Source organism: Talaromyces proteolyticus (genome assembly GCF_021365285.1).
Source record: "Talaromyces proteolyticus strain PMI_201 chromosome Unknown BGW36scaffold_14, whole genome shotgun sequence".
NCBI classification, from domain to species: Eukaryota; Fungi; Ascomycota; class Eurotiomycetes; order Eurotiales; family Trichocomaceae; genus Talaromyces; species Talaromyces proteolyticus.
This window is the reverse complement of record NW_025764290.1, coordinates 974,880-999,759: the sequence shown is the minus strand read 5'-3', so window position 1 is coordinate 999,759 and position 24,880 is coordinate 974,880. Positions and strand designations below refer to the sequence as shown.

At 46.9% G+C, this 24,880-nt stretch overlaps 8 protein-coding genes across 8 annotated transcripts; 5 read left to right on the top strand and 3 right to left on the bottom strand.

Moving 5' to 3' along the window:
* Positions 1-352: 352 nt before the first annotated feature.
* Positions 353-878, top strand: BGW36DRAFT_390292 (uncharacterized protein). The gene is made up of 2 exons (XM_046217461.1): positions 353-481; positions 540-878. The coding sequence occupies exons 1-2, from the start codon at positions 415-417 to the stop codon at positions 686-688; spliced, it is 216 nt and encodes a 71-aa protein (XP_046066435.1). The 5' UTR covers positions 353-414; the 3' UTR covers positions 689-878.
* A 2,600-nt stretch (positions 879-3,478) lies between these two features.
* BGW36DRAFT_307855 (sarcosine oxidase) lies at positions 3,479-4,920 on the bottom strand (the record flags this gene model as incomplete). The annotated part of the gene is made up of 2 exons (XM_046212276.1): positions 3,479-3,740; positions 3,806-4,920. The coding sequence occupies 2 exons, from the start codon at positions 4,918-4,920 to the stop codon at positions 3,479-3,481; spliced, it is 1,377 nt and encodes a 458-aa protein (XP_046066434.1).
* A 1,887-nt stretch (positions 4,921-6,807) lies between these two features.
* BGW36DRAFT_466067 (Rieske [2Fe-2S] iron-sulfur domain-containing protein) lies at positions 6,808-8,629 on the top strand. The gene is made up of 2 exons (XM_046222325.1): positions 6,808-7,968; positions 8,025-8,629. The coding sequence occupies exons 1-2, from the start codon at positions 7,139-7,141 to the stop codon at positions 8,461-8,463; spliced, it is 1,269 nt and encodes a 422-aa protein (XP_046066433.1). The 5' UTR covers positions 6,808-7,138; the 3' UTR covers positions 8,464-8,629.
* A 446-nt stretch (positions 8,630-9,075) lies between these two features.
* Positions 9,076-10,177, top strand: BGW36DRAFT_390288 (SAM-dependent methyltransferase). Its single transcript, XM_046217460.1, has one exon. The coding sequence runs from the start codon at positions 9,114-9,116 to the stop codon at positions 9,987-9,989; it is 876 nt and encodes a 291-aa protein (XP_046066432.1). The 5' UTR covers positions 9,076-9,113; the 3' UTR covers positions 9,990-10,177.
* Positions 10,178-10,714: 537 nt separating this feature from the next.
* BGW36DRAFT_67754 (uncharacterized protein) lies at positions 10,715-13,616 on the top strand. The gene is made up of 6 exons (XM_046222512.1): positions 10,715-10,821; positions 10,875-10,989; positions 11,054-11,109; positions 11,169-11,605; positions 11,659-12,554; positions 12,616-13,616. Exons 1-6 carry the CDS (start codon positions 10,763-10,765, stop codon positions 13,165-13,167), a joined length of 2,115 nt encoding a protein of 704 aa, XP_046066431.1. The 5' UTR covers positions 10,715-10,762; the 3' UTR covers positions 13,168-13,616.
* A 449-nt stretch (positions 13,617-14,065) lies between these two features.
* BGW36DRAFT_307060 (dimethylglycine dehydrogenase precursor) lies at positions 14,066-16,627 on the bottom strand (the record flags this gene model as incomplete). Its single annotated transcript, XM_046212205.1, has 1 exon — positions 14,066-16,627. The coding sequence occupies one exon, from the start codon at positions 16,625-16,627 to the stop codon at positions 14,066-14,068; it is 2,562 nt and encodes an 853-aa protein (XP_046066430.1).
* A 2,272-nt stretch (positions 16,628-18,899) lies between these two features.
* BGW36DRAFT_351261 (putative ATP dependent RNA helicase) lies at positions 18,900-21,012 on the top strand. Its single transcript, XM_046213351.1, has 3 exons — positions 18,900-19,146; positions 19,201-19,277; positions 19,331-21,012. The coding sequence occupies exons 1-3, from the start codon at positions 18,951-18,953 to the stop codon at positions 20,918-20,920; spliced, it is 1,863 nt and encodes a 620-aa protein (XP_046066429.1). The 5' UTR covers positions 18,900-18,950; the 3' UTR covers positions 20,921-21,012.
* An 82-nt stretch (positions 21,013-21,094) lies between these two features.
* On the bottom strand, positions 21,095-24,799 carry BGW36DRAFT_329664 (tafazzin). Its single transcript, XM_046212805.1, has 5 exons — positions 24,371-24,799; positions 24,290-24,308; positions 24,091-24,201; positions 23,233-24,031; positions 21,095-22,967 (listed from the first exon to the last, which is right to left on the bottom strand). The coding sequence occupies exons 1-5, from the start codon at positions 24,567-24,569 to the stop codon at positions 21,270-21,272; spliced, it is 2,826 nt and encodes a 941-aa protein (XP_046066428.1). The 5' UTR covers positions 24,570-24,799; the 3' UTR covers positions 21,095-21,269.
* Between the last annotated feature and the right edge of the window lie 81 nt (positions 24,800-24,880).

The window sequence follows — 24,880 nt, the reverse complement described above, 5'->3', positions numbered from 1 at the left end:
AGCTCTTTACATTCAGTATAGATCGTATATACTGTTTTCCTAGCCCGCGGCGTAATTGCCGTGGCCGAGGTTACGCCGCCCGGCCGTATAGCTTGGAATGATTCAATACGGCAGCCTTATCGGCGGCATCGTCACCATATCTACGGTATGCCATCAGTCTCTCACTGCTCCATATCTTTACGATGCGAATCCGGATTAATTATTGTTAGCGGCCTTATTGGAACTGTGTGGGGATTAGGTGTAACGTATTTATGTCGGGTCTAACGCGCAAAGGCTACGCTCATCGACATGCCCGTGAACTGAGTGAGTCTGAGGCAAGACTTCCAGCTTTATTTCCTGGCTTTTTTGGCCACGACTGGAATATGAACATTTGGATTTTGCGCCAACGATCTGTCGAAAAAGGGTTGGCTTAGAATGCAATTCGGATACGGGATGCCTTTCTTTGGATTAAATACAAATCCCTTCCGTTGGGTTCAATTGTGTACATTTTCCCCTTGCACTCCGCAATTTGATAACTGATTCTAAATCGCTCGTTTTAGTTTATCGAATCATACCATGCAGTCAGTGTGATTGCTTCGTGGCGATCATATATCTCCATGCCATTCTCAGCTTTTTTGGACTTTTATTATCAGCACCTGTACTTCAAAGTCCGGCACCACAGAGCTATTTGGGATCTTTGGTGTGCTAATGGGTTTATTCGTCCTTTGAACAATTCTAATTTACTAGTATGGTAAAAGAATTCGGATCACAACCCAGCACATGTTTCCCGAAAATCCCGAAAGCGGATAGGCTGATCATACATTTTGAGAGCATTGGTTGGTAGTCACTATTATGAAATCTAGCCGATGTTTAGCGTAAATCCAAGGTTTTACAGATTATATTCGTATGAAACATGTTGGTAGCAATAGAACAAATGTCACGCCCAGTTTCCGTTGCATGCGGAGATGGAAAAGATGCAGGCGCTAAACGAAAAGATATGCAGTCATAAAAATTGCAGGCAAGAATACTGTCACTATTCGTCATAGCATTATTTATTGGACTCCCCCCTATGAGCGAATCAGCTTCTGCTCATAAATTACGATGCCCAGTGATGCCATGCAACACGGTAACATCGACTACATACACTCAATCAAGGATCCATGAGAGAGCGCCAACCAAAGGAGCCTATGAAGAGGATGACAACAAATCAAAGCAACAACGGCCAATCGATAGGCCGCGGCGTATCCGCACGCAGCCCACTCCTCCCTCCATGTCGTTGTCATCTAATCATAACGCAGTACTAGCAGTCTAAAGCTGCATGTACCAAATTAGCGGACTTAGTTCCCGCGTGTTGTATTCGACTAGTTCGCGATTTAACTTGATGACGTCTCGACGTGCGCCCTGCCGATTTGCGGACCAGAACAAGGAGGGCGGCCTTGCAGCTTGGCTCTGCGCAGATTGGATCCAGCTCGCCGAAAACGCAATCAAGACAGAAGCAAGTTCGCAAGCGGGTTTGCAGCGAAACTATCCATCACTCCGGTGCAGAGCTGTAGGCATGTGCCGCTTGCCTGGGTCTCTAGGACTTTGAAGAGCCGCATTGGGGTCACGCAATATTTAGTGATGTAGGATGGGACGATGGTCGGCAATGGATTCCCCGGTGCTCCAAGCTACCTCTACTAAGGTAATTCCAGCTACTTTTATCCACGCCTTCTGATTGATTAACCTACTAATATCGCGTTCGGGTAGACTCGGAAGAGGTTTATACTTTTACATGGGAATGTTGATTCTAATCCCTTGCAATCATGTGTTACTCTGTTGAAGGTTTGTATGATACCTATCCTCAATCAATAATCCTCTGCCAACCCTTGCCAAGGTCCTTCCACTTATCCAGGCGACATGCCATATTGCTCTACACGAGGCGAGATTTTTCCATTGGTCAACAGGCAAGTCAATCATATACCATTTACTTAGATCGAATGTCAATTGTTAGCAGAAACAATCCAGGCTCGCCCCAAACCCCAAATTCCCCACCTCCTCCTCCTCCACCTCCACGTGAGCCATGGGGGTATCAGTCTTAGGCTCTTCAAGTCTATACGACATCATTCGCGCCCAGACGCAAGCTCTCTCCCCGGGCTTATCTTACGTTTCACCGGATAATAATTTGGTAAAGCGCTTCCCGATCCTGTTCGGATACCTTCACTCTCACATTAATGTACACTTGGAAACTGGCAAATATGATGAGAAGGCGATTTCTCATGTAAGATTTATTTTCTGCTTAATCATATGGATTCCAAATAACAGGTGCATAGCTTCGGTTCGATATGAAACTCTCTGGTGGTGAAAAGGGATCACATCGGTTCCTTAATCTTCGTCGAGAAGTAACGACCACTCTTCCTGGACATGACCCAAAAAGCGATGCGAGATTCGTCTTTTGTTTCTCCCTACTTTGCATGACGAAAGAGGTATCGAAATGCTCACCCATGCACAACCAGATGTGTGGGACTCTTCGATACTAACAGCATACATCCCAACGCATGCTAACAGCTTGCGGTAGTTTCTCTCGCCGTTAATTATAACATCTTCCACCGAGAGACCCTTGGAGTGTGCTATCTAATGTGTAGCCCCGGGAATCTCGATGTTGAATTTTTAAGACCACTGCACTCCATGTGCCATCAGGTTCAACCTCACAACCTGCCTAAAACATCAACATTCGATGTTTGAATTGCTTATTCCACTACTTTCGATTAGTAACTTTACTCCGTATCAGAAGTCCAGAATTTCTGTCGACTGACAAATCTTTATACTCTTCCTGGAACATTCCAGGATGACCAGTTCGACCATGAAAGCTACATGCCATCTTCCAAAGTACTTCTCCCAGCCTTGTGTTCCTATCAATAACATCAGGCAAGATTTAGGGTTACGGGGAGAACAAAGAAGTGGATCAGATCCAATGCCGAGTGACCACCTCGATTGGCCGACCTTGTTCGCTTTCCCGCTAATCTCCGTATAGCTAGGCTCATGTTCTGATCTATATATGGTATTTTTCTGCACGATAAAAATGGCCCATATCTGACTGCATGCTTGTCATATTCGCATGACGCATTTCTTTGGATAAGAGCTGTCACTTTTCACGTGGCGCCCACAATTGTTGAATCCAGAACAAACTAATGAGTCTAGAACCAAATCGACAAGGCTTTAAGATGGAACAGAGATAATTGGCAGTGGTATAGGGCAGCTGAGATTGATCGACATGAGTGAAGTGTGATAGGTCACTAGACGCTGTCTCTTAACAATCTACATAAACAGAACCTCGATGAGGGACTTATAACAGTATTGATGCTAGACGCTAAATACAACGAGTACTCGAAGTCACCACATGTCTTTTATTCTATCCTACTCTTTTCAAGATTGCCAAATAGAAAGGGCTTTCATCAATTCCTCTGAAATTTGATTTGTATCAATCATCATCAACAGCCGAGTCCTATAGTGATTCCCTAATCTATATCTTTGAAGTTCTTTTCGCAAGTGCACCTGAAAGAGCAAGCAAAGTGTCTCGTTCCTGTGGGGTGAATTCTCTCCTCTTCGGCCCACCACGACTACCATCACCGCCTTTCCGACTCTTTGCTCCGGTAAAAACGTCGTCCTTTTCCAAGTTTTGATGCTCGGTGTGGAATCTCCATTTTTCCAATAGTTCTGGGGATAGCTTGCGTTGGAATGCCCCAGCAATGTACTTCCCAATTACCGGTAAGAATTTATAGGCACTGTTTCAAGTCAGTCAGTATCAAAGTTTCTCAGCTAATCAAGTTCTTTTAGACTAATCACGTACTGTCCAGTACCACCAGTAGCAATAAACAAGTTTTTATGCTCTGGGTGATAGTCGAAAACGAAGTCTCCAGTCGGTGTCTCATTGTACCAGCAAAGCGCCGTTTTCTCAAATCCTCGTGAAACAAGTTGCGGTAAAATTTCCCCCAACCCTGCGAGCAGCCTTTGCCGTCCTTCTTCTGGAATAAAATTGGCTCGGGCAGAAACTGCCCTACCAGGAGGCGACGAAACGTCTTCACCTTCAACTGGGGAAGACAGAGTATACCCAAAACTATGACATGCTACTTTGAGATAGCCCGTCTGTTCGTGGGGTGGAAAACTAAAAAAGCCGGTAGAAAGATTGAAAATGATCGGAAGATCTTTCAATGCTTTCACCTCATCGGGGGTGAGCCGGACAAAGCCTACAATCTGAGCTGTAGCTACCATGGAGTTCCAAGACGGGATAAGACTCGCTGTCCATGCGCCTGTTGCGAAGATAAATTTATCACCTTGGACTCTGCCCCCTTCAGCCGTTTTCACGGCTTTGATCGTGCCATCTGCTCCTTTCTCCAGTCCTGTCACCTGCCCATGAGGACCAGTAACAAAGTTTACTCCAGCACGGATAGCTCGATCGCGCAGACCAGCTATGGCAAGCCCGGCATCGGCCCATCCAGCTGAGGTGTTGTAAAAACCTTCAAACCCTGCCCCAATAGGGTTTCCTGTAACCGTCGGGAACCGGGCTTTCAATGCTTCAACATTTTCGAGGACAAACCATTCATGTCCCATATTAGTCAGGATCTCTTTCGTCTTACGAATGAAATCCGAACCACCGGACTGGACCAAATTCGCTGGACCGGATTGTTGTGCAGTCCATACACAGGGTGTTCGGTGAAAAGAATCCGCATATTCAGGCAATGTATTCCACAAGTCGTATGCTTCCTTTCCCATCTCGGCGTATACCTTATCTCCATAGTCAAATCGAATTACACGTGAAATATCATTACTAGATCCATCAGGCACTGGAGGCATGGACCGATCGAGCACCGTAATCGATCGGAATCCCTCTTCCGCTAGCTGTAGGGCGGTTGACAGGCCGAACACGCCGGCGCCGACGATTATGATACTCTCTCTCTTCTCCATGACAGACAGAATATCGTTGTATGTCGTAAATATTTGAAACTGTGAGCTCTGTTGAGCTACTGGTTATAATCGATTATTGATGCAACTTGTTTACGGGAAAACCCTTCGGGATAGATGACCGGCTTTCCAGCCGACCCGAACCGTGATGGGTCTGCGTCGCCACTGATTGTCAAATCGATAACAGTGACACGTGTATTGCTTCTGATAAAGCAAAGGAGAGGGGATAATGAAACTCGTCTAATTAGCGGTTTGTTATCAATGAACCAGATATTTCAGGATTACACCACCATTTTCGGTCTAGCATTTGTCAAAAGGCGTTGCTCTAAAATTGTCCGCGGAAAACTAGGTTTTACCCCGCCAGGTGCAAAGTATCGCCTAACTGTAGTAAGGATCTACCGCCCTTATCTGGGGGACTATTTTCTTGAAAGGTTAAATTTTACGGGCAATATACTAGGTACCAACAACGATGCATGGGTGGCTCACCTAACTATAGTAACATTCACCAGTAAGATATAATTCCCATAGTTCTGGCTTCACCGCCGTCTTTCTCTGAACGGTATGAAAGGATAGAAATCGTTCTGGCAATTTTTCAGGCAGCTGCGCCTACACCTGCAAGAATGTTATTTTCTCCTCCCTTCAATTTTATTTAGTAATAACGGAGCAGCCACTCAGTCCAGAAACCAATCGGAAAAACATCCACACCGTTAGCACTCAGAAATAGCATCACATGAATCAGCCACACAAGCCTGGATACTCCCGTGTCTGCTACGTGTTATGTTCTGCTCTCTAGTTGCCAGTAGGAATGGGAATCTCATAACAGTGTTTACCAATGTTTGACCAGATACAGTCCAAATGTAGGCTAATGCGCCAGCAATTTGGTTCGCATTAGCTATTTTATAGAAGGATGAAATCGTATTCACGTAGTCAGTGAAAATGCATTGTTCGATAACCTATCGTAGCGAAATACATAGTGCCAACATCGATATGCTAAGCATATAAACCACGTGCTAGACCTTAACTAGCTGAAGGTCTCTAGGTTTTTACGGGCTCCGGGGTTTGATTCTACGTACCATGGAACGGAGTGGAAAAAGACGGGAAAAGATTTCATGTAGTATTTCGTGCACTACCGCTACATGTGTCTTCATTTGACTTCAATCTTTATTTAGAGACGTGTCATATGACTCTAGGTATAGATCACTAGTTATATTAGCTTGAACTAGAAATCTAGACCACCAGAGAAAGGCCAAATTAGAGGTCCATTAAGCCTTTTACCGCATATCATACTATGGCGGCTGCTGGAAAGTATCAATAGCCTAGTCCAGATAATACAGCTACCAACGTGGTCTCCAATGCGGTCATGAGACCTTTGAGGGAGAAAAGGTTAACCTCAGGCATAAGTCGCAATCTTTTAGAAATTTGCCTACACTACAGTATACGTAGGTAGTTCCCAGACAGTGTCCCCAAAGAAGAGGGGTTATGTGTTTGATGACAGATTGACCTTGAATAATGCCTAAACTCTTCCTAGACAGCTTCTGCGGAGGTAGCCAGTTTCGGTTTTTCTTCTGGAACTTTTAATGTCTCTAATCGATCGTGATGAAGAGATCCACGTGACTCACAACGTTCGGCCACGACCACTAGTGGAAAGTCTGAAAATCAGGGGCGCCAAAAAATCAGCTAGGTATGGACCTCTTCTCTAAATCGGGAAAACAATTGTCAATCTTTCAGTTGTGTTGGCATGGCCCTTATCAAGACGGCAGCGAAAACGGTCACGGTTGTGCGATCCTCCGCCCGAGCACGGAGGTTAGGGTTAGGGTGAACCGTGTTCCGTGCCACCAAGATTTCCTTTCGATCCAGACCCCGCGAGCCGGTCCCAAATATAGTAAGCAGGAACCTTATCAGTAAACTATATCGATTACACAGTCGAACAAACAGTCCGGGCGAGTATAACCCGTTCCGGTCCTGTGATCGGCAGGCTTCCGAATGTACATGCGCCACCGAACGGCTGACGGGGCCATTGTGCTTCGGGTTGCATATCACAATAGCGATAGTCATGGGAGAGATAAGGAGGTGGCCAACTGAAGTATGGTTAGCGATTTACTATATGTAGGCTGCTATCTTCTGGGGAAGAGGGTCTGGAGGCTACCACACAACGAAGCACATTGCTTTTTTACCTTCACTTTACCAATCTTTGGCAAGAATTGGTTATCTTTGAATCACAATGACTTCTACTCTCTGGAACTTGCTCGGTGTTTCTGGCGCCACCAAGGAAGCCCCTGCTGATGAAAGCAGTCCCGTCAGGGCTTTACCTTCCTCTTGGTATACCTCCCAAGAGATGTTCGAGCTTGAGAGAAGAGGAATCTTCTGCAAACGATGGCTTTTCACAACTCACAAGGCTAGATTTCCTAATCCCGGAGATTGGGTCCGCTACGAAGTTGCTGGGTTCCAGTTTATAATTGTGAAGGATCGCCAGGAAAACATCAATGCTTTCCACAATGTCTGTCGGCATCGCGGGTTTCCAGTTGTGACCCAAGACCAAGGGTCATCGAAGATCTTTGCTTGCAAATATCATGGTTGGTCTTACGGCCTTAACGGAAAACTAGCCAAAGCTCCCAGTTACCAGTCTCTGGAGAACTTTGATAAGAGCAAGAATGGTCTCTTCCCGATTCATGTTCACGTTGATACGAATGGTTTTATCTGGGTCAACCTGGATGCTGCAGAAAAGCCAGAGATTGCTTGGGAAGATGACTTCAAAGGGATTGATCTCCAGCCTCGATTCCAGAACTACAACTTCGATGACTACGTTTTTGACCATAGCTGGGAGCAAGGGGGAGACTACAACTGGAAAATTCTGGCTGACAACTACAATGAATGCTACCACTGCCCAACAACACACCCTGATATCCCTGCTGTGGCCGATCTATCGACATATTCTGTTGATACGAAGAATGGAAGCATCATTCACGATGCCCACTCCACACCCGAGCAGATTGCAAGCGGATTGCGAGTTGCTAGCACGTATTATTTTCCCAATGCATCTATGAATGTCTCGTAAGTGTCTCTATCAGCCATCCAACCTAGAACGGTTACTAATTGTTTGTATCCAGACCAAACTTTTTCTTTATGCAGCGATTCGTCCCGATTTCTCCCACCAGTGCGATAATGAAATATGAAGTATATCGAAACAAGAACGCTTCCGACGAAGACTTCAAGAATATTGACACCATGTACAAACGCATCATGTCCGAAGACAAATACCTCTGTGATTTGACCCAGAAGAATCTGAGTGCAGGCGTGTTTGTGAACGGCGAGCTGCATCCCGAAAAGGAAAAGGGGCCGTTATACTTCCAGAAGCTCGTGCGACAGGTTGTGACGGAGCACTACGATCGTGAGCAAAAGGCAAAGCAGGAGATCTGGCCTGCTCGACAGACTCTGCCGAAGCATGCGTCCATCAGCGAGAAAGATATCAGCTTTTGCTCGAATCTGTCGTGTCAGGTTGCCACCACCGACTGTCCATTACCACCCGACGAGGGCATTGCGTGGTAATTATTACGATATACTTCTCTTTCTTTCTTTTCTTGAATTATTGCGGGCCATTTGAGTTTTAATGATGAAGAAGCTGTAACGAAATCGTTTTCATGTTGTTTCAAATGATGCTTAATTCTAACTCGATATACTCACATCAATAGACATTCTAATGGAACAAGCCGAGTATAAATTTTAATCTTTTAAATTTTTAGATTTATCAATATTTCTAGAAAACAACGAAATCAAGAAAGCTTAAATAAGAAAAATAAAAAGCTATTAAATTTTAATATTAAGATTGCTTCGATAATTATGATCACAGGTTGATGGGGCTGATATTAGTGGCTTTGCAGAAAACGCAGATCAACACCGAGACATCTGGATTCGCGTCCAAAATAAGCAAGAGGATCGACCTGCAACATAAATACAGTTGCACCGAACAGTGCAGCCATAAAAGCAGGGATAATGGCTGACAGCCTACCGAAAATAGCTAGACCAGTCCTATTACGTAGTCCGCCCGCATTTAATCTTAATTTAGAACTGCAACATTGAATGTGACTCATCTCAGTAGACCAGAATTTAGGAAATCATATAAAGCGCTGCGTGGGCGTAGATAAATCCATAATACCATAGCATTAAACTCAGTAATTACTCAGTCGTAACCATCGTTCATGACGTCATTCGTCCCCATAGCAGCAACGGCTGCAACAACAATTGCTTCATATTCCATTTTGCTAAACCCGAGCCAACTGCAGATAGAGAATCCACAAGCAGCGCACCGCATCAAGCTCATAAATACCTGGAGGATCCCGACAGGTAGCCGCGTTCTTGAAATTGGCTGTGGACAGGGGACTTGCACCACGGTCCTGGCCGAGGCCGTTGGACCTAATGGTCACGTTGACGCTATAGACCCCGGCTCCCCAGACTATGGTACCCCAGTCACTCTTGCTCAGGCACAGGCTCACATTTCCTCGGGCAGTTTGGGAAGCCGTATCTCCTGGCATAATTCCCAGCCTGAGGGTTTCTTGGCGCAGCACCCAGATAAGTCATGGGACTTTGTTGTTTTAGCGCACTGCATATGGTACTTTGCTTCTTCAGAGACTCTCGTTAGTCTACTTACTGCGCTGAAACCCCGAGCCGGCAAGCTTGTAATATCCGAGTACAGCCTCAAGGCAACTGAAAGGGCTGCTATACCGCACGTCATGGCTGCCATGACTAGGGCTGCCTTGGAAGCTCACAACAAGCACAGTGATGCTAATATTCGTTGTCTCTCGAGCCCAAGCAGTATCAAAGACGCAGCAAAAACTGGTGGCTGGAAATTGGAAGAAGAAAGTTTTATAATTCCAGAGGAGGACCTTCAAGATGGGAGGTGGGAGACCTCAACAGTCTTAAGCACACAGTTCTTGTTGGAAATCGACCAACACGTTGCAGAAACGACTCTAAAGACCACTTTGCGCTCATCCCGTGACGCTGTCATCGAAGCCGTTGGTCAGCTTAACGGAAGCAAGGTTCGCACCATGGATGTCTGGGTTGCGCAATTTCAGTAGTTATTTATTAGATAAAATAGGCAGACAATCTAGACCAACTGCCTAGAATTCACTCTACTACGACCTGGCGCTCGAGGTTAAGGACGGGTCATAAAACATCACTGCAAACAAATCATTGCTCCATTTATGGATGTGGTCCCATATACCCCCCAAGATGTGTCTGCCGGTAGAGAAGAAATATATTATTTGCCCGTGCAAGTGCTCTGCCTAACTAGCAATTTTACTCCCAATAGGTAGGAGGAAAGACAGCTAAGATTCCAAGTAACTATTTCTCGTTCCTGAGGGAGAATTGACTGGGAATGGTTGTTGACATGATGGTTAGTGCTGTGTGCTGAGCAAGGGAAATAAATTGGATGCTGTATTGCTGTATCGCAGTATATGGAATGCCCGCATATGATTGGCCGAGAAGCAAGATAACGATCGTGTATTGTTGCTAGTGGATACGGCATATGGTACGCCTTATCAAAGCATTCCTGTGTGACTTGCCCCCGCCATCCCCGCAGACCCCTCAGAAGCCATTGTCCCCCTTCGGTCCTTGTGGAACGGTAATTACAGTATTACCAGGGATCAGTTCTCCGGACGCGGTTAAGACATCCCGATAAGCTCTTAGTATTATCAGCCAGGCACGCCCAGACCCGTCACCTGACCAGCTCACATGATCTGGCCGCCGCCTGCCAGACTGGGCCAAAGCGCGAGGAGAGCGACCCCTCGACTCCAACTGAATCTCTTGAGGCACGCTCGCTCCAGCTTGTGCTCGCTGCGTCGTCGCAACGATGCCGCCCGAGAGTTCTCGCCAGAGGTTACGCTCCAACCACGCTTGCCTCAACTGCAGGTTTGTCTCCGTTATCTACTCTTGCCAAGCACTGTCTGACATCATCTTATCAGGAGGAAGAAGATTCGCTGTCCAGGCGAAAAACCGGCTTGCTCATGTTGTGTACGCCTCAATCAGCAGTGCTCCTACGCTGCTGCTCCCGCAAGAGCGGTACTAGGTGAGCAATCTGTATGTATCATGCCTTGCCTGTCCTTCCACTGTGCCTCATCTCCAAGTTTTGACTTCTTCGTAGCGAGATAAACTAGCCGACCTGGAAGAAAAGGTAAATCTTATCTTGAGCGGAAACATGTAGCTATATACCCCTCGGTCCGCGCTGTCGACAAGGTTGCTCTGACAATTTTCTACAGACCGATTCAGACAACACGTCAGGAACAGATCCTCGAGGAGATCAAGACATCTTTGTCTTCGAAAACAGGTCATCATGCTCCATCGAATGAGCGCAGATACAGCACCAACCATAATAGTAGTTCCTCGGCGAGGTTTCCAGTTGAAGAACCCGCTCGAGGGGTATCAGGGTCAAAAGCCATAGATCTATTCTTCAAGTACTGGCATCGACAACCGCTATGGTGCTTCAATCTTGATGAACTGGAAGATCAGGACGATCTTCCCGACGAGCTGGTGTGGAGCATCCAGGCACTTGCCGCACCGTTCACACAAGACCCTGATCAATGGCAACATTACGCAAACAATGCCAGAAGGTTGATCATGTTCCGTGTTGCAAATGGAACAGTGGAGCTAGCGACGATTGAAAGCTTGTGTTTTCTTTCCTACTCCTTTTTTATAAGTACGGGCATTCTGTTTGAAGATAAATCGGTCTATTGACTAACTCGAAAACAGATGCAGAAGGCCATCTCGGTCAATTTCATCTATCTCTTGCTTCTCAGCTCTGCCGCTCTGCTATGTTGGATCTCGACTCCTCATATAATGAAAACGATCCACTAACAGAACGGAAAAAGAGACTCTTCTGGAGTCTTCAAACGCTAGAGCAGACTTACGGTCGTCAGACTGGACTTCTGAATGTTCCGACCGAGACATGGCGTCCTTGGTTTTCTTCTCACCAAGGTGCTAATAAACATCGTCATCCTCCACTTCCAAGAGATGATATTGGGTGTTCGTCACCAAATGATACTGGAATTTGGAGCATGACTGTCTACTTTGGATGGATTTGGAGCAGAGTCAGAGCCTACGTAACTGATTGCTCGAATAATCAATTAAAAGAACCATGGTGGCACGATTCAACATATGCGATGATCCTGTCGGATCTGATGGAAATTGAGAATCGTACCCCACTATGTCACCGATATGAACAGGTTAAATTCTATGAGCGCAAGGCAGAGGAACTACGTCTGAACCGAGCTTACTGGGTCCCCTGGCTTAAGGCTCAGTTTATGTACCACGCCATTCTCACCATTTTAAACCATCCGTTTCTTTACATTGTCGCTTCAAAACATAACCCAAACCTCGCAATCCCAAACAGCTTTTGGAGGAGGTCATCCGAATTGGTTTTGTTGCATGCAACGTGGATTGTTCGCCTAATTGATATGGTCTTGGAGAAGCAAGTACGGCTGGTAGATCCCTCCATTTGCCACATGGCCGCCATTGCAGCCACAGTTCAACTTTACTTTTGCTGTTCTGCAGATCCTCGGCTCAAATTCAAGTCAAATGTGGACCTTACGAAGTGCAGGAGATTTTTGAAAAGCTTTGTACCGCTTTCCCGTGCCTGCGAAGCTTTGGTATGTCATCCTGCGAGATATCGTACCACCAGATCCACTAACCTATGACAATACGTTTTAGAACGAAACTCTTGACAAAATGATGAGCATTGCATCCGGCTCAGAAAATATGAATTACGAAGATTGGATGCCATCTAAAATTCACTTGAATATCTCTTTAATGTGGGATATACTTCAATTCAACTGTAATAATAATCTGTCATCACAAGAAACACTAACAAGCAATTTGCTGCATTCCTCGCTCACTCCACTTCCGAGTGACCGGGAGGAAGAAATGGACGACGACTGTTCCACGCTCGAAATAATAGCTACTACATCCCCAGAGGTCACCGTCGACACCGCTGATGGAGGCCAAGCTGTGCCTATGTCATTCTATCGTGCTTCCGTCCCTTCAGCGGCATCAGGAAATACCCCAACAACCACAGGAACTAAATCATCGCAGCAAGAAAAATTAGTTGCACCTCCAGAAAATTTCATGTTCAATTCCAGCACACCCTGGCTATGGGCGGATCCTACTCAGTTTGAGGACATGGAAAACATGAGTTACGTCGATTTTCAAACCATCCCAGGTAGTGCTGGTGGCTCTGCCTGGTGGGATCTTGGAAACCTATAATGACGTTCATCCCTGACCCAAGGTATGAAATTGACGACCTGCTTGATTGCGACAGCGATTTTGTACAGTTTCCCACAAAAGCCATGCGCGCGACCATACATTACCGGTTTTGTTTGTGACTGCTCCGTATAGAATTCAATCATTTTGAAACATTTGACACTCTATCTCTTCGGTACTCACTCAAGTTGCAATTTCTGGTGTCTAATATCTGCCATATCAATCACCTTCGAAACCGCCCGTGAAGATGCCAACGCGACAATCCCCATGGAACCCACGTGCAATTCTCGACGCCTCAGTACTCTCTTGCCGACCGGACCCCAGTTGGGAAAGCCCGAAACGCGTCCCTAGATATTTCTAGCGTGCTCAACATCTTCGAAAACGGAGTAATTGTGTTCAAATTTGGGAGGAAGAGTCCAGATATTCCCTCGCCGACATTCAAACCAAACCGGGTAAGTTCAATTGCCCATTCAAGTAACTTGAAGTCCCGCGTCTTTGAACGTTCAGGATACACTCCATTTCATTTATCACGGAATTGCCTATCTCCCCATGCAACATATTTAAGATTTTCGACTATGGGTTGGTTTTGGCGATGCCCTAACATTTACTGCAATGTTCGGCTTCGCAGACTTTGGTTTGAAGAAGAGTGCTGTCCAGACTGATTTCATAATTTAGGATTCTCTACTTCGTAGTACAATCACACGATTGTTAAATGTTTCATTGAGGGTCTTTAGGATTCTCATGAATATAGACCGGAACGAGCTCACCCAAACAGCTAGTCATTAGCATTTCAATATTAACACAAATATCATTCAATCATCATCGCACTATTATTCCCGCTAAGATAAAAGGTCCGAGCTTATCTACAAACATTCAAATATTCCACACCGACCCTCGCACTTTACAATCGTGCATTCAAGCGATGCTGGAATTCAGGCGGAACAGCCGGATCCTCGTCGTACAGACGTCTCATTTGTGAGTCATAAAGAGGCTCAACAGTCACCCTAGCCTTAATCCTGCGTCCAAAGTACTCGATCTCGACAGCTTCACCTTGTTGCACATCACTCGGTAGCCAGCCATAAGCGATAGGTTTGCCAATTGTGTAGCCAAAACCAGCACTTGTGACGTATCCGACTGCTTTGTTTTTATGAAATATAGGTTCCTTACCCAACAAAACCGACCGGCGGTCCTCAACTGTCAGACAACGCAATCGCCGAGAAGGAGAAGGCACGGCGTCTTGGTATCGGCGCTGAAGCGCTGCCTTTCCAACGTAATCTTCCTTTTTGTCTGCAGTGATGGCGGAGCCCACTCCAGCTTCATATGGATCATGTTCGGTTCTGATATCTGTGCCCCAAATCCTATAACCCTTCTCTAGTCGCAGGGAATTAAAGGCGCTGCGGCCAGCTGCAATAAGTCCATGAGGGTGTCCCGCTTTCCATAAAGCGGCCCATAAATGTTGGCCATACTCGGCACTAGCATGAAGCTCCCATCCTAACTCCCCAATATAGGATTTACGCATTGCCGTAACTGGAACTCCGGCTATAGTCACTCTTTTGACACTGAAATAAGGAAGCCCTTTGTTCGAAAAGTCGTCTGCGCTGACTTCATTGATGACATCCCGCGAACGAGGACCCCAGAGACCGATACAACATGTGCTTCCCGTGATATCGCGGGCCTGCACCCATTGGCTTGGGTTTTGTTGTGATTGGCGAGCAGCTTCACTTGTGAGATATGCCAAATCAGTAGTCGAGTTTGCCCCGATTTGGAACAAGCTATCAGCTAATCTTGCAACAAAAATATCGCTGCGGATTCCACCGTTATTATTCAAGAGCAGGGTATAGATTATGCTCCCTGGCTTTGCAGTAACGTCACTCGTGCATAATCGTTGCAGAAGTTGAACAGCCCCTGGGCCAGTTACTTGGAACCTGTGGAATGATGCCATATCGTACATGGCCACCGCATTCCGCATCTTCCATGCCTCGGCAGCAGCGATTGGAGAGTAGTATCGCGCTGCCCATGTATCTCGCTTGACGGGCTGCCACGCGGCTGGAAGGTATTTAACCAGCTCTGCATTGGATTCATACCAATACGGGATTTCCCAGCCGCCAACTTCAAGGAAGTACGCTCCTAGTTCACGTTGTCGGGCGTAGAATGGACTGGTGCGGAGGTTCCGTGGGGACTCTTTTGGCTGGAGCGGGTGTATAATGTCGTAAACTTCAACGAAGTTCTGTTGAGAGGTCTCACTGATATACGTTTGAGTAAGTTGGACTTCTTCAAATCGGGATAAATCACATTCCGTAATATCAATCTGCGATGATCCTGTAGTGAGCACTTCGGCGACAGCTCGTGCAACGCCGGCAGAGTGTGTAACCCATACGGCCTCAGCCACATAGAAGCCATTCAAGTGAGGAGCTTGTCCTACAATCGGCCCACCATCTGGCGTAAATGAGAAGACGCCATTAAATCCGTCCGATATTTCACAGTCTTGTAGAACCGGTAAGAGCCTTTTAGTCTCTTCCCACGCCGGTTCAAAATCCTCCCACGTGAAATCCAGACGCGAAGGCATGTTCTTCTCGTCGACATCTTTTGATGTAACGCCTAGTGAGGCAGCATTAACTGGCATCGGACGATGGCCGTAGTATCCGATCCCGTACTGATCACCGTGTTCTCGGTAATATAGATCTTGGTCTTGATGTCTTAGAATTGGCATGCTTGCATTCATGCCGTTTTGCAGAGAATTCACACTTCGGCCAGCGAGAGCAGGAACCGAAGTTGTTTTCGCATATTGATGAGCGAGAGGAACCAAGGGAATCGTCAGGCCTATCATTGCTCCCACCTCAACACCCCAGAAGCCAGCGCAGGAAATAACAATATCGGCGGGTATCATTCCGTTAGCTGTTATCACGCCAGTCACACCTCGGTCCCCTTGCTCGATGCCAGTGACAGGTGTCAACCCCAAATACCGAACACCAGCCTTACTGGTGCGTTCAATAAGCAACTGTGTTGCGCGTGCTGCGAGTGCAAGGCCATCATTAGGTATATGCAACCCGCCGAGAACGAGCTCTTTGTTCAAGAGTGGATATTTTTCGAAACATTCTTCAGCAGTAATAAGCCGAGCCTCGATTCCCCACGAAGATGCATAACCGTGCTTCCGTTTCAGCTCCTCTAAGCGTTCCGGTGTTGTTGCCACTTCAAGGCCGCCTAATTGGTTAAAACAATTCTGACCGTCCTTTTCCAGTGACTTGAACTTTTCGACTGTGTAGCGCGCTAGTTGGGTCATTGTTTTGGACGCATTTACCTGAAAGACGAGGCCTGGGGCGTGCGATGTCGATCCGCCAGGCATGTGCAGTGGACCTTGCTCGACAACGGTGATGTTTTTCCATCCTCGCGATACCAGCTCATCCGCAAGGTTAGTCCCTACGATGCCAGCTCCGATAATGACAACATGTTGTGTGAATGCCATTATGATTAGGACAGGATTATTAATTCCCTGTCAAGCAGGGACAGGGTTGCGGATACAAGCTGAATTCCGTTCTACACATTGATGACGGTGATAATATAGACTGAATGTCATATATATTATAGAAATAATGCTTGAGACCCCGCACGGCTTGTGAGGAGAGTATTTACATTACAATACAACGTGGTCTTATACATGGCATACTAGTTAGACCAACCCAGTATATAGAGCAGCTATGCGGAGTCAATTACCATTTTTTATCCATAGCCTTGTCGAGACCCGGCTTATCTGACGAGTATAAAACCGTAACATAAGCCAGTTGGTGACCTGCTGTGTCTACGGTTCGGCATCGGGCCCGTCTCTTATCTGTTTTGTCAATGCTCCAACTAATCAGGGATCCCCGTTTGACCCAGCACGGTTCGGAATCGGTACCGAGCCGTGATGCTATCTATAGGAAACGCCTAACGCATGATCCTCTCTGTTGTTAGGGATAACATGTCCCTGGTCTTATCTATGGTGGCAAAAATACGTTGCAGGACCCTGCAACGATGCTGATCACTGCTCGTCAGGCACCAAGTCCAGGATACATGCGCTGTACATATGTATCAATTGGTTGATGTCTACTTCCGTGAATTACTATGACGAGGAGGATTTGGAATATGGCCAGATTTTAGATTGAGAACTTTTCCCTCTTTCTAAACAACCGGCGCACTATAGTAGCATTTTCAACTATTCTACCACGAATCTGTTCCATTGGTTTCGATCAGACAATGAGGGTTTCTGTGTGGAGAATACCCGATTTCAGCATCACGACCGCCTGTCATGAATTCTAAAAACATATCATCGTCATATCGCACCTTGCTGCTTGTGGTATCCTTCATCTTTTCCAATACTTGTATTCAGCAAACAACGACCTTTCTCCTCTTCAGACTCGACGTGTATTCTCGGTGAATCCTAGGTCATGCCATGCGTGAGCGACCAGTCGATGAGTAAACGCGATCCGGCGAAAATCAAACGGACAATCGACGCGAGCAAATAAATGAAAGAGAGGCAAAAATGATGTGCTGGTTGGTGAGCGATGCCGGCATTGTTACGTACCCTACCTAACCCTAACTCCCAGGGAGAGTGAAGGGGCTATTCCTTCCTAATTAGGCAACTGGGCAGGAATGCAGGTAAGACACCTCCCTCGGTGCCTGAAGAAAATATATACCTAATTACCGTGGCGAAAAGTCTTCCCCTCAATTTACATAGTATGCTTATATAGAAGTCTGGTGAGTCCCCTATTCCCCTCGCTCTTGTATCCTGTTCGGTAAGATTCGATCCTTTAAAAACTTTACATCTAATAGTAATTCTATTTTTGCATCTAGCTATATATATGTAAGGACTGTACATTTGTAAAAACTATGCCTTTTTCAATTGGCTTCACCACGAATTCCGATTGACTGTAATAACATCTCAAAAGTATCATTCATGTCGACATAACCATCCTGGGTGGTAGAGCCGAGTGCCTTCGAATATCTTGGGCGTCAATATGTACTTTGTTTGATCTTGGACCGACCTCAAGTTCAGCTGTGTCCGTCTCTTCGTCTCCATCACTAATTAAGAGACCAATTCCTTTCTCAGCGCAAGTCTCGTAGGTCTTTACAAAGTTTCCATAACACTCGTCGCAGAGCCTTCTGCATTAAACTCATCATACTCCACTGAGCTGATTCTTAGATTTCTAGATGTCTAATTCAATAGTCCAGCGGCCCCATATGCGGATTTCTAGACCCTCTACATGTTCACCAATTTGTAAATTTTCGATAGAGATCCCTTAATGATTGCCTCTCACCCGAATATACGAACTTGTATACAACAATAGCAGCATTGCTGCTCACCATCGTCTTCCAATGCGACAGAGATCTGAAATTGGCTGCCTTTCAGAACGAAGATCAGGCATTTTTAATTTGTTTTATTTGTGGAATATATATTATTGCTTCCGAGCAAGATAGGCATTTAATTTCAATTTCTAGAGATGAACGAAAAGTGGACATTTATAGTCCCGCCAAAAAGGAATACTTTCTCAGAGGTTATTGATACCACCTTCAATGCTTATCGTATTGGAAGCGTTCCCTTCGAAGCATTCTGCAGTGCAGAAGACAAGCATACTAATTTGGAGTATGCAAAGTGCAAACACATCTGGGTGGCAGAAAGCAGGCGGTGGAGCGGAAAAATGCCGGACCGGATACGGCGATAGGATTGTCCTACCGAAACTTTTTTTCTGCGGAAGGCTTGTATCGTCAGCAAGACAACAAAAGTTGTCATTAAATCAAATTTGATTTTCAAAATGAAGAGAAAGCTCGACGAGAACGATGTGCCATCGACGGAGGTAGCAGAAGCCGTCAGTCAAAATGAATCCACCTTTGAGACGCTCAATCTCGACCCGCGAATTCGCCAAGCGCTGGTGAAGGAGAAATTCTCCAAGCCGACACTTGTGCAAGCCCAGGCTATCCCACTTGCCCTCGAGGGTAAGGATATTTTAGGTAATTCCAAATTCGGGTCTCAACGAGGGAAGTGTACTAACATACCTAATATAGCCCGAGCGAAAACCGGTTCTGGCAAGACCGCCGCATATGTTCTCCCAATTCTTCAATCCATTCTTCGAAGAAAAGCCGTATGTACTACGATCACATTTTCTATCTCAATCCCTAACACTTACTCTTCTAGAACGAGCCTTCGTTGAAAGCGACGTCTGCCCTTATTCTTGTCCCGACAAGAGAACTGGCCGACCAGGTGCAGCGGGTTGCTACTTCGTTTTCATCTTTTTGCGGCAAGGATATTCGCGCAGTCAACCTCACTCAGAAAGTTTCAGATGCAGTCCAACGTGCAATGCTTGCGGATTTCCCGGACATCGTCATCTCCACACCGGCCCGTGTTCTGGCGAACATTAACAGCTCTGCACTGTCTCTCAACGAACTCACGCAGCTGGTCATTGACGAGGCTGATTTGGTACTGTCGTATGGCTACGAAGATGATATCAATGCCCTTTCCAAAGCCGTGCCTCGAGGTATTCAGACATTTCTGATGAGCGCAACGCTTACCGCCGAGGTCGATACTCTGAAAAGTCTGTTCTGTAGGAACCCTGTGATTCTTAAATTGACCGAGGCCGGGGATGAAGGAGGCGGCATTTCGCAGTTTGCTGTTCGATGTGCCGAAGACGAGAAATTCCTACTCACATACGTCATCTTCAAACTGGAGCTTGTCAAGGGTAAATGTATCATCTTCGTCGGCGACATCGACCGAAGCTATCGTTTGAAGCTCTTCTTGGAGCAGTTTGGTATCAAGAGCTGTGTCCTAAACTCGGAACTGCCTGCGAATTCTCGAATACACGTTGTTCAAGAGTTCAACAAAGGCGTTTACGACATCATCATTGCCGCCGATGACCAAGAAGTCTTGGGTACAAAGAAGAGTAAAAAACCATCTGCTTCCAAGGACGGTGCATCCAACGACGTTGATGACGCGGAAGCAGAATTCGAAGAATCTAGCGACGACGAAGCCGCTCAGGAACCGTCGACAAAAACACCCAGCAACAAGAAACAGAAATTAACTGGCAAACAAAAAGACTATGGCATCTCCCGCGGCATTGATTTCCAGAACGTCGCATGTGTTCTAAACTTCGACCTCCCGACAACCTCCAAATCCTACACACACCGCATCGGACGTACCGGACGCGCTGGCAAAACAGGCATGGCACTGTCCTTCATCATACCCAAGGAAGAATTCGGCAAGCACAAACCCACCAGTTACCCAACTGCAAAACACGACGAAGCCGTACTGGCCAAGATCATCAAACGGCAATCCAAACTGGGCCATGAAGTCAAACCCTACCATTTCGAAATGAAAAAAGTCGATTCCTTCCGATACCGCATGACGGACGCGCTTCGTGCCGTCACCCGTCTGGCAGTGCAAGAGGCCCGCGCCCGCGAAATCCGGCAGGAATTGATCAAGTCAGAGAAACTACGTCGGCATTTTGAGGAGAACCCGGAGGAGCTGCGCCAGCTGCGACATGATGGTGAGATCCGCGCCGTCAGGGTTCAGCCGCATCTCAAGCATGTGCCGGATTATCTGATGCCTTCGAAGGGTAAAAAGGGCCTGGTGGCTACGGGGTCTGAGGGGTATGTTGGGATTGGGAAGACGAGTGAGAATCGGATTCGTAAGGCAAGGGAGAGGAATAGGAATAAAGGCAGACGAGGTGGTGCTGGAGGACGTAAGGCGGATCCGTTGAAGACTTTTAATGCAAAGGGAAGGAAGAAGTAAATATTCTATTGCATACGTCGGAGATATTGACAATGGGTGTAAATAAATTATTTGCAGAGCAGTTACGAGCGAGATAAAACATACCACTTTTAAATATTGCATTGAACCACAGTTCTAGCTTCAATCATAAGCAAAATCTTCAATTGTGAGATGATCAGTCTAGATTATATACGTCTTCGATTGATATTACGACACTTTAATGTTACATTTATCGTCCGATCAAGCTTGCAAGTAAATGAATCGCCGTCATCCAGGTAATTCCATTGCTACTAGCTAGAGTAAGAATGATATTGTTTAATCTCGTGCTCATCGGGTAACGCAGATATGCAATACACCGATCAATAATAAACTAAATTTTATCAATATCTTCCAATACCCTCTCAATGATCCGTCTCTCTTCACGACCCTCACCGCCAAACGAAAAATGAATCCATTTCCCAGCGCCGTCGCGACGTATGCGATGCACATGTTTCTCAACCTTCCGTGCTTTCCGGAGTACATCTTCATACGCTTTCCATTCATTGACGCGACGTTGCCGTTCACGCGCCATCTCGGCTTCTCGCAACTCCTGTTCCGTTAAAACAGAGGTCAGGTCGTCAGGATCAGCTGCTGGCCGGGGGTTCTGTTGGTGGTTTGTATTGGCGTGAATAGACGCTGCCAGCGGGACGATGGGGTTTTGGAGTTCATCATTGTTTTCAATGCCCTGCGACGAGGGTATCCATCCAGGACCCAGTCCGACCCATTCAATATCTCTCCACGATCCGTTCCATTCTGGCCACGGCGCATGATACGGTTCGTCCCCGTCAGATACATGGCCGTCCCAGCATAAAGCCCCGAGCCATTCACCACAGCCTTCCAAATCAAGCCACTTAAGACAATACGTTGCACGAGATAGCCTGCGAAGAATACTAACCGCCTCAACCCAGCTGTTCTCCTCGGCAGTATATGTGTCAGTCCCCCCAGCAGCGAATGTCAAGGAGCGAATCGTTGGATGGCGAACGCGTGTGTGGATCGAGTTCGGGGTGAGTGTCGGCACAGGCCATTGGGCAAGAGAAAGATGCGTCAAGGCAGGAATGTGAGACAGCAGGTTTAAAAGCGAGCCCCAGTTAGAACTCGCCGGGTCTGGATGAGCTAAAGATAGGTATTTCAAGTTCGGAAACCGAAGAACATGAGACAATGACTTCACAGATAAAGGCGATGGTACAACTAGTGGGTCAATATCTGCTTCGGCATCTACAGCCTCATCCCACGACGCGGGAATAACCTCTTCTTTTTGGTTGTCCGTATTGTCCTTTACCGGGGATGGAGTAAGTAGCTGATTGAACAACGACTTAAGGCTGGTCCAAGTGCCGAGTGCAGCACCCAAGTCCAGCCGTGTGATGTCTTTCACGTTATACACGCCATCTTCTGGTATCGCAAACAGATTGCTGAGTCCATGTGCTCGAAACTTCGGATGAACGTCGCGCGAATAAATTCCGATATAACTCAGTAAAAGAATTTTCATGCGTTCTGGAAGCTCCAGTAAAAATTCTCCATCGTAATCCAAATGCCACATCCAGTGGGTCGCCATAGACTTGAGTACGACATGCTGTAAGCTATCCTTTGGTGGGAAGACTACGCCGGGCAGCCGCTCAAGCCGGTAAAGCACCTGATCATATCCCACAGATACCCCTCCCCGTCGATCTATTGTACTGTTATGCGGTTGATTATTGTTTAACCAACTCGAAGGAGGGGGCGGACCTGGTGTCCTGCGAAATCGTCCGCCTAGTTGCCTGACGTTTGTGCGGGGTCGCGGTGGTGGTGTCTCCGGTACGTCGAGTATGTTCCTAATAGACGGGTGCAAGGTTCGTGGAGTGGTGGACCTGGAAGGGCTTGAAGACCCCTCTCCAGTAGGGCTGACTTGAGTGCGGCGCAAGTGATGGATGAGGTCGTTTACGGAGCGACCTCCAGAAGGCGACGAGCCGGAGGGGCCATGCCGAGCGTTAGACGAGCTTTGTAGCGATGGATGGGCGGTATTAGTGGGTTTAATAGACGCGTACGGGGTGTACTTTTTGGGCATGGGGAGTAGAATGCCACCATGCAATCAAAAGCAAGAAGAACATGGGTGATGGTCAAGAGAAGAAGAAGTTCGGAAGTACTTGCAAGTCCGAGTAAGCACCGCCACTCAAGGGCCGCCTTCCCGAATGGGATAGTACGTAGATTATAATTGTTTGGAATAACAATATGGTGTTATGAAGTGATAAGTATTGGATTCGCGGAAACATTTAATATTATATTTAGTTGTACACTTTTATCTCCTAGATGTCCCGCACCCAAGATTCATCCTCCATCTTTCCCTCCCTCTTCGGTCCTTCCAGAATCCAGGTCTCGGCCAAACTTGCCTTTGGATCTTCATCTGGGAGGCCTCTGGACCGACGCACCTCTAATACTAAATCGCGGACTTTCTTCGTGCACTCCTTTCGCAGCTCGACCGCTTCCTTGTCAAACATGAGCTCTTCGCTAAGAACGCCTAAAGGAAGCTGAGCCACGGCTGGGTTGGTCTTCTCTGCCTTTGCTTTTAATTCTTTCCACCTACGGCGTAGATCGCCAAATACGGCTTCCGTATCGGCCTTCTTGCCGAACGTGATACTGACTGAGTTGAATGGCCGAGGCAGGAAACGAGGGAATTTGCGATCTTCGTGCATCACATCGTCTGTGCCTTCTAACCAGATGGGCACGACGTCTGGGCATTCTGACGATTCCAGAATGAGTCGTGAAACCCCCCATTTGAAGTACCGCATGATCTTTTTCGGGGATTGATGAATTTTGCCTTCGGGGAAAATATGGATCCACGAGTATGAATTGCAAGCATATGACGAAGGGGAGATGGTTGCATCTTCGCCAGTAGTGGTGTACGCGGTGGGGAGCTCGGAGAAGGGGTCGACGCAGACACTTCGAAGGCTCCAGCGTTGCATGTCGATCTTCGCAAAATGGGGGTCGGCAGGAAACGGTCCCTTCGAGAGGAGACGAACACCCTGGGTCATGGTTGACTGGAACAGGCCACCATATGGTGAATATGCCAGACGATGAGTCGGCAGAACCTGCCCGAGTGTGAAGAATGTGGCGCCTGGGCTATATAATTCAATTAGCTTCCATAGCATACCTCCTCAAGAGACGTATTGCGGTCTTACCGAGTAGCAAAGCAGATATCATGGCTTCCAAAGCCCCATCGCCGGTTAAACGAGGGAAGATTAAAGTGGTATTTCATAGGCAACGCTCCCCACATAAGAGGATCATCCATTCTAAGGCCCAGTCATTGATCAGCTATATGTTGGAATTTTTCGAAGGAAGGTGGACATGGCAAGTTCGATGCTTCCTGTACGTACGTACACGCTGATATGGTTGGATACTATAAAAACACAGCAGAAGAAATCAGTCCCATGTCCAAGCACTGTAGATGAGTAGCTGTACCGGTGATTAACCCGCGCGTTCTCTTGGAAGGGTCCCGTCTGGAGTCGAGGAGTTCCGTAAATGACTCTAAGCCATTGACCTCCAATTTGTTCAAGCCCAGCAAGAATCCACGACATAGCGCGCCAATCTCAAACATGGTCAGCGACGAGCCAGCCCTCCACCAGGCAGAGGGCCGGTCGGCTGTGGCGCCTAGAGGCATCGCGATCGAAAGAGAATCTGGTGGTTGGCCACGGCCACGTTCACGACAGTCCCATAGAAGCCAGCTGTCCAAACATTGACAGGCAAGTAAAGAGAAATGAGTGTAAGAAGCGCACCAAAGGAACGAGGTTGGACTATAATCGCATGGGGATAAATAACAAAAACAATTATTGTTCGCAGTAGAAGTAGTATGAAGGAAAAAATCGGGACAAGCGTCGGCTGGCCACTCACACAGGGCAAGAACCCCCCGTGCACATGATGTAGTTGGTCCTGAAGCCGCGGAGGTCGCGCGCACGGGCCAGCTGCGTCCTC